We start from the raw sequence: 13,319 nt of genomic DNA on the forward strand, positions 1-13,319 counted from the left end.
TGCCCAAGATTGTATTTGATTGCCTTTTATTAAGATTTAGATTTTTTAATTGATTGTGTACTTATAGTCTCAAGCAGTAATTTGTATAATTAGACCATCACTTTTTGGATCAACAAAGGTAAATTCAGGCACTAAAATAAACAGAAAAAAATAACAACACATAATGTAAACATTAATAATATTGTATTGTTACAGAAAATAGCCCACAGTCTTTGAATACTGAATCCATAGAATTACAAAGACTCTAGCAGCATTCTTTGGTATGTAGCCAAAGTGATAATCAGAGGCAAATTAATTCAGTGGTTTAAAAAACACAACCAACAAAATAGAATGGGAAAGTAAGTCAATTAGAAAGAAAATACCAGTGTTGGGGAAGGGCAGGGATATCATCAGGTCTAAATAGTCATAGCCGGGCTTGAATTCAAAGCTTACTAATTAGGAATGATTGTAAAATGGCAGCAGTAAGGGGAGAATCTGTAAGGACATTATATAATCTAAATGACATGGAATTGTATGTCTATAATCTCAGCACTCTGGATGTGGCGGCAGGAGGCAGAATGTTTAGGGCCAGTTTAAGATAAATAGTGAGTTCAAGGCTAAGCTGAGCTACATGAGTTTCTCTCTCAATATGGACCAAATGATGAGCAAGTAGAAAGCATGTTAAAAGGAACTTATAGTTAGATGGGTGCATTGGTGCTTGACTTTAATCCTAGTGCTCAGGAGGCAGAGGCAGGTCTAAGTAGTGAGTTCCAGGACAGCCAGGCCTAGATAGAGAGAAGATCCTGTCTTAAAAACTAAACTAAACTAAAACCAGAGTAACAACAACAACAAAACAAGTGTGTGTGGGGGAGAATTTTATAATTAGAATTTGAGGATGTTGATCAGCAGTAACTAACAAAATACACACATGTACATGTATACATCCACATGTATTCTCACATAGGTGTATATGAAGTCGTAGCTTCTGCCAGCCCTGCACCAGCCTGTACTGTTAGGCCGGCATGCCCTTCATCCTGAGTCTGTAGACTACCCTGCAGTAGCTGACCCTTGTAGAAGAGTTGACTTCCGCAGCTGAGGTTTTCATCACTCTATGGCTTATCAGCTGATGGTAATCAGGGTCGGTAGGAATGCTCACAAAGGTGTGATAACACGTATACACACGGCCTGTAGTCCTTTCACGTGCCAGCAGCTGGTCCGTGTCCGCTATACATGCAATCGTGGGATGGGTGTTGCTAACAAACCAGACTATTCTATCCCTTACAGATGGCTTTAATGTTAGGGTTGCTCTCTGGGCCTTCACTGGGATGAAGAATTAAGTGTTCTGGTCTTCCAGCCCATTTGTTTTAACATTCACAATTTTCGGTTTTACTCTGTTCTCCAGACTGACTCCCTTGCATTGCACTGAGTTTTCAGCTCTGTGATCCTAATAAACTGAAACACATAAAACCACTGCATCCTAGAAAAACTCCTTCTCAACTGCTTGGTCTCTATCATGCCCATACCCTAGGCCTCTTGGAGACCTACCAAAAAGGTGCCCTGGCTACTTGCAGCTTCCCACTCACACTGTTGGTATCACTGTGGTGCATTCTGTCAGGTTTCCTCAGACTGCAGTGCTTGTACATCCTCTAGGCTTTCGTACCTCTCAGGGGAATTCAGTATTGTGATCCCTGGTTAGGGTTTACAGGAAGTAGTTTCTCAGAAAAGAAGTCTTTTTCCTTAAAAACAGCAGAGCAAGTCCGAATGTCATCTGTACCATGCCTTGTCTGTAACTCAGTCTGGTTCTGACTCTACAGTATTTCCTGTTCATCTGGTTGACAGAATTTTAATTCCTATGTACTGAATGCCATATCTTTTCTACAAAAGTGTTCTTAAATCCCTTAACTTATATATTTATATTCCTTACTAAAAGATGAAATTTCTATATCCCTCTCACTGTTCCCACTCCCAAAATCTCTGCTTCTCCTTCATATCATTAAAATGGACATGCCTGGCCTAATGTAATACCACATATTTACTGTGATGTTGAGCCAGTCAAGTCACTGTTTTCCAAAGCTATAGAATAAAATCCGGTTTCTCTGCCTTGACACACCAGGGCATTTGGGTTGTTCTGTGAGGTTGAAATGAAGGAATCAGTGCATGTGTTTGGTAAACATGTTTACTCCTCACTGTGTGCCAGGCGCTACACAGAGGTTTGGACTGTATTGGTGACAGACAAAGTCCTCATGCTGGGGCACCTGTATTATAGTTAGAAAATACATATTAAATGAGCAAATGAAGTCAGGACTGCAGGTTCCTACAGGCGTGTGATGGAGCAGTTACTGGGAGCCCTGGGGATGAGGTATTTTACTAAAGGTGGGCATCAGGGAGAAACTACTTGAGGTTTATGGAGAAAGTGACCCATGAGGTCAGACCTACTTGGAAGAAAGCATAGTATATGCTGAACCAGTAATAAATACAGTTTGCACTCGTCACATCGATGAATAGTAAGTCGCTCCTCTGCTCCAGTCGTCACCACGACAGGAAAACTAAAAGAACCTTCACCAACTTCTGGAACCAGAGCTTCCAGGACCCAGCTTTCTTGTTAGTTCCCATCTATATTTTGTATTGTTTCTCCGTCGGCCTAATACAGGTCCATGTCATCTGCCTGTTTTCCAAACTTCTGTGTTCTTTGAGCCTCACCTCCCATGTTCTTTCTACTGCTTCTTTGATCCACTCTTGGAACCTTAAACCCCTACAATTGATTTCCATTTTGTCTTTGACCCCATGTTCAACTCTTCCCTAAGGTTTCTTGGACTGCCTTATTTTCCTGCTAGCCTACTCAGCCTTCATACCAAAGCAACTTCTTATTGTGACTTTCTTGAGAAGGAAAAGTTTCTAAATTGATCTTAGTGGTATTGTTTGGGTCAGAGTTCAGAATGTAGCAAGTGCTCATTAAATGTTTATCTAAAAAAAAAAAATGAACAGATGAACTGACTCAGAATCTTACCCAACTTAGCTATAGGGTTGATGCTCATTTCTCCTAACATATATATATATACTCTCCATGGGCTTTTAAAGCATCTCCTCCTCTCTGCTGGATTTTTTGATTTCACATGTACTGTCTTCATTTACTGTGTGTGTAGAACTTCGCCATTAATCCCAGAGATGTGTTAGCAGTACCTCTGCTGCTCTGTGTGTTGTTTAGCACAAGGAATCATGAAAATTACTCATGTGCTTTGAAAACGACAGTAACAATCTGTGGTCCAGGTGTTTGGGTTTTATTTCCAGCATTATAAATAACCAACCACTTTCAAGTTAAACATAAACTTTCTAAGGAAAATTTTTGTATGTGGTAACAAATAACTTTGAATATTTTGCATTAACAAATGCAATATAGTTTGAACTACCTTATTCCAAAATTGGAAGTGTTTTAAAATCTGATGGTTTTGAGTGCCACTATAACACTAAAAGCCACCACTCTGGCTTTATGGGCTATCAAACTCAGGTACAGTAAAAACATCAAGAGTACCATCAGGCTATGTATATACATTGTTTAGGTCTAACCCATAGTATATGTTTGCAAGTATTCTAACATTGGGAAAACCTTTGAAATTTGAAACCCTTTTGCTCCCAAGCATTCAGATAAGGGATACTCAGCCTGTCCTCACCTTTCTCTAAGCAGAAATGTGCTTAGAGTCATAGCTGCCGGTTAGTTTCAAGAAGTAGATTCTAAGAATTATTACATGAAAATCCAAGTGTGCTGTCAGTCACAGATAACATAATGATTCTCAGCTCTGAACATTCTCTGTTTATAGTCCTAAATGTTCAGCTAAGACCCAAGGTAGATAAGTAATCCCTTTGACTGTTTGTTTATATATATATATATAGCAATCATATTCTATGATTCAAAACTCATATGTGACTTGTACTGTGAATTTTATTTAAACGTACATCGGGTTCTGACCCATGTGCTCAGGATCTTCTTCAGAAACAACAGTTCAGTAGATTTTTGTTGCCCAGAAAGATACAACTGGGAAGCAGTGGGAAGGCAGCTCTAGCCAGTGCATGGGAGTCACTTGTCCTGGAGGCCTCTCCCTTAGTTAGAAGAACTTCCCTAGGAAAGCTGCTTAACAGTGGCTTAACCACGGAATTCGATGCTCTCCTTAATCTTCTTTTGTAGTGCTAAGAACCATAAGGAGTGAAAGAATATATTATAACTATTGCAAACTGTGGTAAAGATGAATTTTATCTGAACATGGAACTCTTCATAAGCAAGTAAGAAAAATCCGAGTCCCAGTGGAGAAAATGGAAGTATCAACTTAAAATTGAGTGTGAGATGGCAGTCTGAACTTTCTGAAAGGATACATAAGCTCACTCTAAAGTGACTGTCAGTGAGGAATATTCCAGAACCCTGACCTTCAAATAAATGTGTATGCTCCCAAGGTAGCTACGGTGGAAAAGAAACAATGTGTGTACGTTTGCAAAATAAGATCGGTTTTATTACTTTATAGACATACCTTGTAGTTGAAAAATGTACTCCTATCATGGAACTCTTTATAAGCAAACTTCTGAATGTAAGTAGAATTTCTCTCTCATCCATTTTAAATCTGTTGAGAATCTGAATTTCTAATAACTACTTTGAAAAAAAATACTGTTGACTCTTTTCTAAAAACAGAGGATCTGCGTTGCACCTCGCTTCTTTTGGATTAGCTTTGTACCTCCGCCAGTCAGTTTCTTATTCAGTGTATCTATCTTTGTTCCCCCGAGAGACTCAAAATGTACTTTCTTACTGTTAAATTATCATCAAGCTATTGAACCAAAGTCGAAAGGAACATCAGTGCCGTGGTTATCAATTGTTCCACGACGTAGAGAACTTCTCTGCATTGTTTGTAGCAAGTGCCTTTCCTTTGATAAAAGTGGAGCCCTGTATCTTGGTTTAAGAAAGTATCAATTAGTTTAGAGAAGACTCAGATTTTTTAAATGTGAGCTAAAGAACATTTCATCTCTGGAGCACCCATTGAATTTGTCATTCTGACGGAAGAGCGCCCACCATGCTCCTCCCAAAATGGTGAAGGGCCAGCCTCATTGGCCGAGCGTGGGAAGAGGACCCAATGTGCTCGGCTGGGCTTTCCACACTTATTTCACCATGTGCACACCATCCTAGTCAGTCAGGCCTGATTACTCATTGCTGGATTGAAATAAAAGTAAAACGGAGCATGGAAGCCAAAGAAAATTGTTATCTTTTCTCAAAGAGGTGAAGACAGCTCAATCTCAACATATTTTAAACGTCAAATTTGACACATTTGATTGGGAAATTGTGTGACCCGTGTATTTAGGGATCAAAATGGTCACCAGTTCACACTTTTAAAAAGCCATGGAGTGGTGTTTTTACCACAGACTGATAGAATACTATTTTATTCTGTCAAGTAGTAACTATTACATAAATGCCTATTATTTTGCAGTTTGGTGATTTAAATGCTGTGTCTCCCGGAAATCTGGATAAAGGTAAGAACTGAAAATTCTTAAGGGCTTTTTGACTGAGCTCCTGTGAGAGGCAGCGGCGTGGCTGTGCAGCATCCTGATCCTCTGGATGTAGAGAGCAGACCCCATGAGAGCAGCAGCAACCGGGGACTCCGTCCTGATATTGCTGTTCCTTCCTCCATCCTCAAGTCTTCTTCCTGTGAAATTACTGAATGCAGAAGGTTGGATTTAAGTTCAGTTCCAGACTTCTTCCAACTTCTTGAAAGAAGCTAAATATAAATAAATTATTGACCATGGCCAAAGTATTGGAGAGAAATCCTAAAATTGGACCACAGGTTTTTAGTCAAGGCAAGAAAAAGACCCCTTACCTTTTTATGTAGGCAGTCAGAGGGAGTAGTGATGCTCTCAGTAGAAAACAGGATCAGCAGTAGTTCAGTAGAGGATATGTAGATTTCAGTGCTGGCATTGTCGACCTTCGGGATGCTCCTGTGTGTGCATGTATGGTTGTGCATTCACTCCTGGAGAACCTAATAAGCAATATGACAACTCAGTAAAGGGGACCGGGGGGTCTAAGGTGACTTGACTGTGGCTGGAGCTCTTAAACACTACTGGCTTTATAAAGACAACTCTGATGAGAAGGGCCATGCAGCTTTAAGTTATAATGTGTCTTATAATAAACCAACACCTCAGAAAAATAGCCATATTCTAATTTGGGACCTGGGGAGATGTTGTAGTTACTGACTTTTCTGGGAAGAACCCAAGTTAAACTTCTAACCAGGGCTTCTGGAGAAACAGGCCAGAGGAGGGTCTTGGGAGACTGCAAGGAGATACAGCACTGTTTTCCCAAGTGTGCTGCCCCAAGGTTCCCAGTGTCCCCCATTCTGTGTCTGATGAATGGGAGGCATTACATTAGATATCCATATCTATATCCTTTCTCTTGGTACATCTCTTTCTGAGAAGTATGTGTTATTATTGTGCTTGGCTTAATTCCCCTTTTAGTATTAGAACAGGAAAATTAGAAAGTTAGACTCCCCCAATGTGTTACTGTTTCAAAGGTACAACCTGTAGAAATGCAGTAGTAACCATCAGAAAAAGAAATGGGTGATCACATATCCCCAGCCTTCTTCATAAAGGGAGAAATTGAATGATTTAGTTGATCTGTAGAGTAGCTCATTGCAGCTTTTGTGCAGCAGATTCCATAAACTCTAGTGGGTTCCAAAAATGGGAGCACAAGTGGCTATAGGCTTGCATTGGTTGTCTTGAGATACTGGAGAAAGTGCATGCCTTATAGATTGCTTTGCAGTCTGTCTGAAAGATTTCTGCCATTCAGATGACAGACCCAAGTTAGACAGATCTGAAACTCTTGAGTTTGTTCAGTGTTTTCTCAGGGCCATTTCCATCTTTATCAGGTGAATAAAGGAGCCTCTATTCTTCCCATCCCTGTCCTGTTCACAGTGTGGTCCACCCCCTTCCCACTTCCTCCTACATCCATTTGGAGAGTGGAGGCCAGAACACGTCATCTGTCATTGCCTTTTTGATGGGGGCACAACTGGTTTTGTTTATCTCTAACCCTCCAGGCTACAAGTGGAATGGGAAGTTTTTTGTGGACTTTTTCCACAAAATGAGTTATATCAAATGTATTAAAAATTAGTTATAAAAGTAAATGTTTTATATATTTAATTTCTAAGAATGAATTGCAAGTACTGATAGTATTAATGCTGCTAAGAAACAAGTCTTTTGTCCCGTTTTTAAATCTCACATTCCCACTTCATCATAGCTTTCTTTCTTAACTTATGAATTAAGAGTGTATTCACTTTGGTGTTTGCTGTGTGTAGAGCAATAGTTACACAATAGTTAGCTCACAAGACATACTGCAGTAGTTACACTGTGGGATGGCACAGGCTCATCTACAGTAAGTCATCGAGGAAAAATAGTGTAAATTGTTGTGTGTGCCCCCACCCCAAGACCGCTACAATATGCCCAAGTGACTACTTTATGATGCAAAAGAATGCCATCATTTAATACAGAAATCTTATGTATTAAAATTTCAAACATCTGAAAGAATTGTGAATCTTTCACTGATGGCTATAAAATCCCATGAGAGGAGAGAAGCCAACGAGCTTCCTCCCGTGGGGATCGCCGAGGTTTCACATTACCTGGCACACTGAGGTGGTTCTGAAGCATCATGCGCTGATGCCTGTTTCTCTTTTGTCTCCTGTGGTATTTGTTTGTGCAGATGAAGGCAGCGAAGTAGAAAGTGAGATGGATGAAGACCTGGATGATTCTTCAGAGCCTCAGGCCAAAAGAGAGAAGACAGAGCTGAGCCAGGCGTTCCCAGTGGGCTGCATGCAGCCTGTTCTGGAGAGCAGTGTGCAGCCCAGCCTCCTGAACCCCCTCCACAGCGAACACATCGTCGCGAGTACGCAGACCATTAGGCAGTGCAGCGCCACGGGAAATACCTACACTGCAGTCTAACAGCAGGAGAGCAGATTGTCTCAGCTCACCACATCCCATTGGTATTGGGCTTAAGCTGAAATTTTAACAAGCCTGAAGGTTGACTGTTGTCAAAAGTCTATCTGTGCTGAACATTACCTTTTTGGAGTTGTGAAATGAAATGGGTGTATGTATTTTTTCCAGGTCTTTTTTTTAAACACAAATTATTTGCCTTTTAATAATACAGCCCCCCCCCTTAGTTTCAGGTGTCGAGAAGGATTTTTACAACACTTAATGTTATTGATTTTGTTTTCTCATAATTAAAAAGTAATTTACATTTTGTAGCTTAAAATATTTTATTGTTGATTGTTAGTCTTGGTGTATGACTTTATGTGTAAGTTTTTTAATTAGATGCACTTCTGTGAAATATCAAAAGAAATGAATTTCTTTGATTTACACTGGAGGCATGCCCATTTGGCAGCAGATGCATCAAATTTGCTTCTGAAAGGTGCTTTTCATTGGACAGAACCATAAGACACTATTTTGATAACATTTTGGAGTATGGAGAGAATACAGAGCGTTTTTATTATAGTGGTAGAGGGTTGGAAAGGTCATCTATTTTTCTCTTAAAAAAAGAATTGAGCTGTGCATTTATCAGTTCAGGGTAAATGACAGAATCGCAAGAGATTATGCTGATATGTACATAATTTGTGTACATAATTATCAAACCACATAACAATGCAAGCTTCCGTTAGACATTGACTTTTAGCTATTATTTGTGTACCAATTCCTCTGTTTAAAGACTACTGATTCTGTATTGGAACCACTGTACAGATGCATTCTGCTGTTAAGTGGGCCTGTTATAGTTAGATACTGCAGCTGAAAACATGACTTGACTTTTTTTTAAGTGTACATGCTACTTATACTGAGCTGGACATACAGGAAACCATTCCATTTGGATGACTTTCTTTTATTCCAGGTCTTTTTTCTAATAGTAGTTCAATATGCTGCTATTATAAAAGAAAATGTATAGAATGCAAGGAATGTAGCGACCTGCATATTGTTATTTCCTGGTTTCTAAAATACATGGATTTAAATTGTACACAGAACCTGAAGGCAGTGTGACTGGCACACCTCACTGTTGCTGACCCCGATTCTGTAGGATTTGGATAGGTGGCTGGATGGACCATTGCCATTGAAGAACGTACATCAGGGATCATCGTACCTCGGCTATTACATGGTGCCTTAAAACAGAACTGAGCTAAGGTTTAGTAAGGTTTATTTTGTTCGTGTGAATAACTCTTCAATCCATTTGGTAAAGTGTGCCTGTCATGCTCAGATTCTTGACGTAAAGACAGGTCACATGTTCTTCAAGGGGAATTTAGGGGAAAACTAAGCAAAACAGAGAGGCAAAAACTTCAGTTTCTCTCTGAGGGACTGTGAGTGGACTTGTCTATGTTTTATCCTTGGAGCTGAATATCACTTGATTACAAATCAGATTGCTAAGGGTGTGGACTAGCAGTTTTCATACAAACATGTTACATAAAGATCATGTGTTGTAGACCATTCTTACCTAGTTACAATTCTAGAAAGCTAACAGAATAAGCAGGTACTTATTGAAGTGCATCTTTTCAGTCTAAACGTCTGAATGTGTGTCTGGGTGTCTCTGTGTACACACACACACACACACACACACACACACACACACACACACACACACACGGAACTGGAGTCTGCTACACTTAGAAGGAGAGATCCTAAAGTGTACAGGCTCATCTCATTTTACTCTGCATGAAAAAGCCAAGGTTCTTTTAAATCAAACTATCCACAACTGCAACAAAAAATAGGGCATATCCTTTCATTTAAATAATTATAAAATTAAATCAGTGAAAGTCAACGAAGAACTAAATCAATAAAGCCAAAAATGGAAAGGAAAGCACAAAATGATACACAGATCACTACTGAGGCCTATATGTAACTGAAGACTTTCTGTTTCCAGTTGGGCTGAATGAGGGGTATGATTGAGAAGAGGCTGCACCAATCTGGAAAGTTAAAATACCAAATGGCTTATCAGGAAACACAGTCTATTGAAACTGTTTTTGCCTGATTGTCTCAAACTTCTGAAAATCAACAACATTTCTTAAGTGAAATTTAAATGTCTTACGTATAATTTTTAATGGATTCAGATTTTTTTATTGAGCAACGTGCTCACACACGTCTTCACTGGCATCCAAGCTTTGCTTCATTACTGAAGATCCCAAGGCAATGAATTTGCAGACCCCTTCCCCCATCATCCATCATAAGCTACAAAAGTAGTACCATGGACCTACTTCATTGTGAGTTATAAAATGTTTACACATAAAATTCAAATCATAAACTAGCTCTCTTCATCTTGACTCTCCCTCCTGAGGTCTTTCAGTTTCCTGTCTCTACCTGTCATCCCCAGATGACATCATGTCTGTGTTGGACCAAATGTATCTACTGGTTTCACTATGTTTATTGGTTGACTTTTTAAATGTATGTGTATCATTGTTTCATTTAGTTTAATGTTAGAGACATTTGTATCATGAGAGGAATCAGCTAACAGTGGACAGACATAGATTCATGAGAGGGAGGACTGAGTGACCCTCCAGAATTCAACATTTCTTCCAGTTGTTCATGGTTTGTTCTAAACTAGGACAGAGTAGAACTTAAGAAATATTATTATGGTTGGAATTGACTACAAAATATTCTGAAATCTTTAGGAACATTAATCTTTTTACTCCAGCGTCAATAGTTCTAACGAATCCACACAAAACAATACCCTGGCTTAAGATACTTCCAGCTATTTGTAGTATATAGAATACACATCACTTTTGGATTTGCATTATGAGCTATATTTTAAAAAAACAAAAACTAATTTATATATAGGCAAAATTTATAACAATCACATTTGTTTTAGTCATTTAACATTTTGTTCTATTTTTCCATTTGTTGAAACTGACTTTTCTAAATAGTATGAGCCACTAACAGTCTCAAGGTAGACTTAAGACACTTTCTAAGGACTTGCTGGTATTTCTTGGCATTATAATCAAATGCTAGTCTTGAAATACATGTATGTGAACCAAGTGCTACGCTCCTAGTGAGGAAAAGGGGAGGAAGGTGCATGAGCTATTGGTACATTTCAGAAGAGATTTCCATGTAATACAATTGAGTATAATAGGTATAGTTTTATATTGGCAAATACTTTGAGAATTGTAGCCAAAATATCTACACTTCCAAAACCAGTGAACAATGGGTGGAATGGGTGAAACTTCTCCTGGGAACACAGGGCCCAGTGTTATTTCCCTTTGGATACCAAGTTACTAAGAACTTCAGGACTTGCGTCCACATCTTGACTGTATGACTCTTACTGCCTTTTTCAAAATCTGCATTCCTTTGTGTGACTTTTTTCCTTGTACTGTATAGCACAGTTCATGCACCTCTCTTTAGATGGTGTACTTTAAAGACAGAAGTAAAATATACAAATGGTTTTCTCGATGCATACCTAGAATTAGTAGTGTGCGACATCAACTGCCTTTGGCTTGTAGCAGATGAGCAAGAATGAGAACACTGTTGCAGAATGCTGTAGACGTCAATCAGGAGTGAGCATGGCTTCCATGCTGTGATCCTGGGCCTTTTTACATGGACACACTCTCTCTACAAGTGCTAAATGCATTTTCAGTTTTTGAAAGATTATTATCGCATTATTATTGTTAATATTATTATTTGAAATGTCTAAGATAATGCTGTGCTTGAAACATCTTTGTAAAAGAAACACGTGTGTCACTGTGATGGTCCTCGTTGCATGGACATAGTAGAAAGTCAAAAGCTTGACGTGCACACGTGGTAAGGCAGTGGTTATATATATACAACCGACTGACTTTGTCATAACCTTCCCTCCTCATTCTTTTGAGTAAATCACAACCATCCAGAAACTAAAATCAGAAGTTTCCTGATCTCTGTGGATCACAGCAGAGTTTGGGGAAGGAGGGTTGTCATGCAGTGCTGTTCAACATCGGGCTGTGACTGGATCAGAGCAACAACCTCCATGTACATGGTAGAACAAACTCATTAACAGAACCCTAGTATTTCTGTGAGTCTGGTGATTTTAAAGGACTGGGATCGAAGCATTAATTCAGTGCTTAGTTCTTGTACTAGAGAAGCCCTTTGCTGTAATGCCTTGTATTAACCCTTTGAGCATTGTAAGATATACAATGGGGGATGAAAGCCTTTCAGATCATTTATTTAGACTTAAAAAAGTAAAATAGCCTCTATATCCAAATGTCTAATTACACTGTTTTTTAAAAGGGGGGGTCAAAAAAGAAAGTGTCTCCATGCCGAACACTTGCATTTTATATACAACTCTTAATTTTCCTTCAAGAGGGCTGGATATATTTATTCCAAAATATTCACTGCCATCTATGTAAGTGTACTGTTTACAGAAGACGAAATCAACTTTTCTAGCATCACATGACTCTCTAGAAGAGGAGGACACATACATGGGCCATTGCTGGCCTATGTTGTAACTGATTTCTGCACACTGGAGGTACCTGATTGCCTTCAAAAGGTATGATAAAATAAAGGGTTACATTTTGTCTTTTTTCCCAAAACAAAAGATCTCATGTAGTTAGCTTTAGAAAGTACAAATGAAGCCTTAGGAAGGGATGAGTTCCATTAAACACAGCTGAACTCTGAGGTATTTAGGCTCTTTGGAGTTGCATCTATCATGAAATATTGTTTGGAAATCATGCAGGGCATAATTTTATCTATGCTCTAAAACACTGATCCTTTCGTCATGAGACAGAAAGGCAGAGTGGCGAGCAAGACCCTCGTGTGCTCGAAGCTCTCTGCCAGGAGAGGCAGTGACGACAGCCTCAGCTGTCTCTGAGTGTCATTCTGCTTACATTTGCTGATTCCTTTGAGGGAATTTCTGGACAGCTGATCTGGTCCTCCCTGTGTGGCAGAGCATGGAGCAGTGTTGTGCACAGATGTGCCCACGCTGCCCTCGCTAAGCACAGACAGGAGCGTGACCTATTCTGATGTCTATTGACATCCATAGCATAGTGCAAGTGTCCGTACGTTGCTTTTTAGGCAGTTGAGGAAGTCAGACCATGCAAATTAATCATGTGTTAACATGCAATACTCAAAGGGTTTTACTTTAGCTCTCTTCTTTTGACTCTTCATGATGATTTACTGTAAATGCTTCTCAGTTTGCATGCCTTGCCCATTGCTGCTAGTGATTTTATGTGCCAGTAGACCTGAGTTTAGTTTACCAATTTTACTTAAATAGTAAAAGCCACTTACAAAGTGACTGCCTAGGGTTGATTCTCCTTTTGTGTAATTGTTTGAAGAGATTGGTGATACGTCATTTTTAAAAGAAATATTTGGTCTCTTCTATTTGGTTC

At 39.3% G+C, this 13,319-nt stretch overlaps 1 protein-coding gene across 3 annotated transcripts in view; it reads left to right on the forward strand.

Annotated features, from left to right (window-relative positions):
• The window catches only part of RFX3 (regulatory factor X3), a gene marked incomplete at both ends in the record, with an annotated part of 132,046 nt that extends 123,829 nt beyond the window's left edge, over window positions 1-8,217 (forward strand). Inside the window, 4 exons of one of the 3 annotated variants that reach the window (XM_080911323.1) lie at window positions 4,491-4,553; window positions 5,442-5,484; window positions 7,697-7,931; window positions 8,154-8,217. In XM_080911323.1, the coding sequence (XP_080767449.1) occupies window positions 4,491-4,553; window positions 5,442-5,484; window positions 7,697-7,931; window positions 8,154-8,217 (405 nt within the window). Of the gene's footprint in view, window positions 1-4,490; window positions 4,554-5,441; window positions 5,485-7,696; window positions 7,936-8,153 lie in introns of those variants that run through there. The other 2 variants (XM_080911321.1, XM_080911322.1) reach the window with 2 other exon arrangements.
• Between the last annotated feature and the right edge of the window lie 5,102 nt (window positions 8,218-13,319).

This window comes from Micromys minutus (assembly GCF_963924665.1).
Source record: "Micromys minutus genome assembly, chromosome: 2".
Lineage (NCBI taxonomy): Eukaryota > Metazoa > Chordata > Mammalia > Rodentia > Muridae > Micromys > Micromys minutus.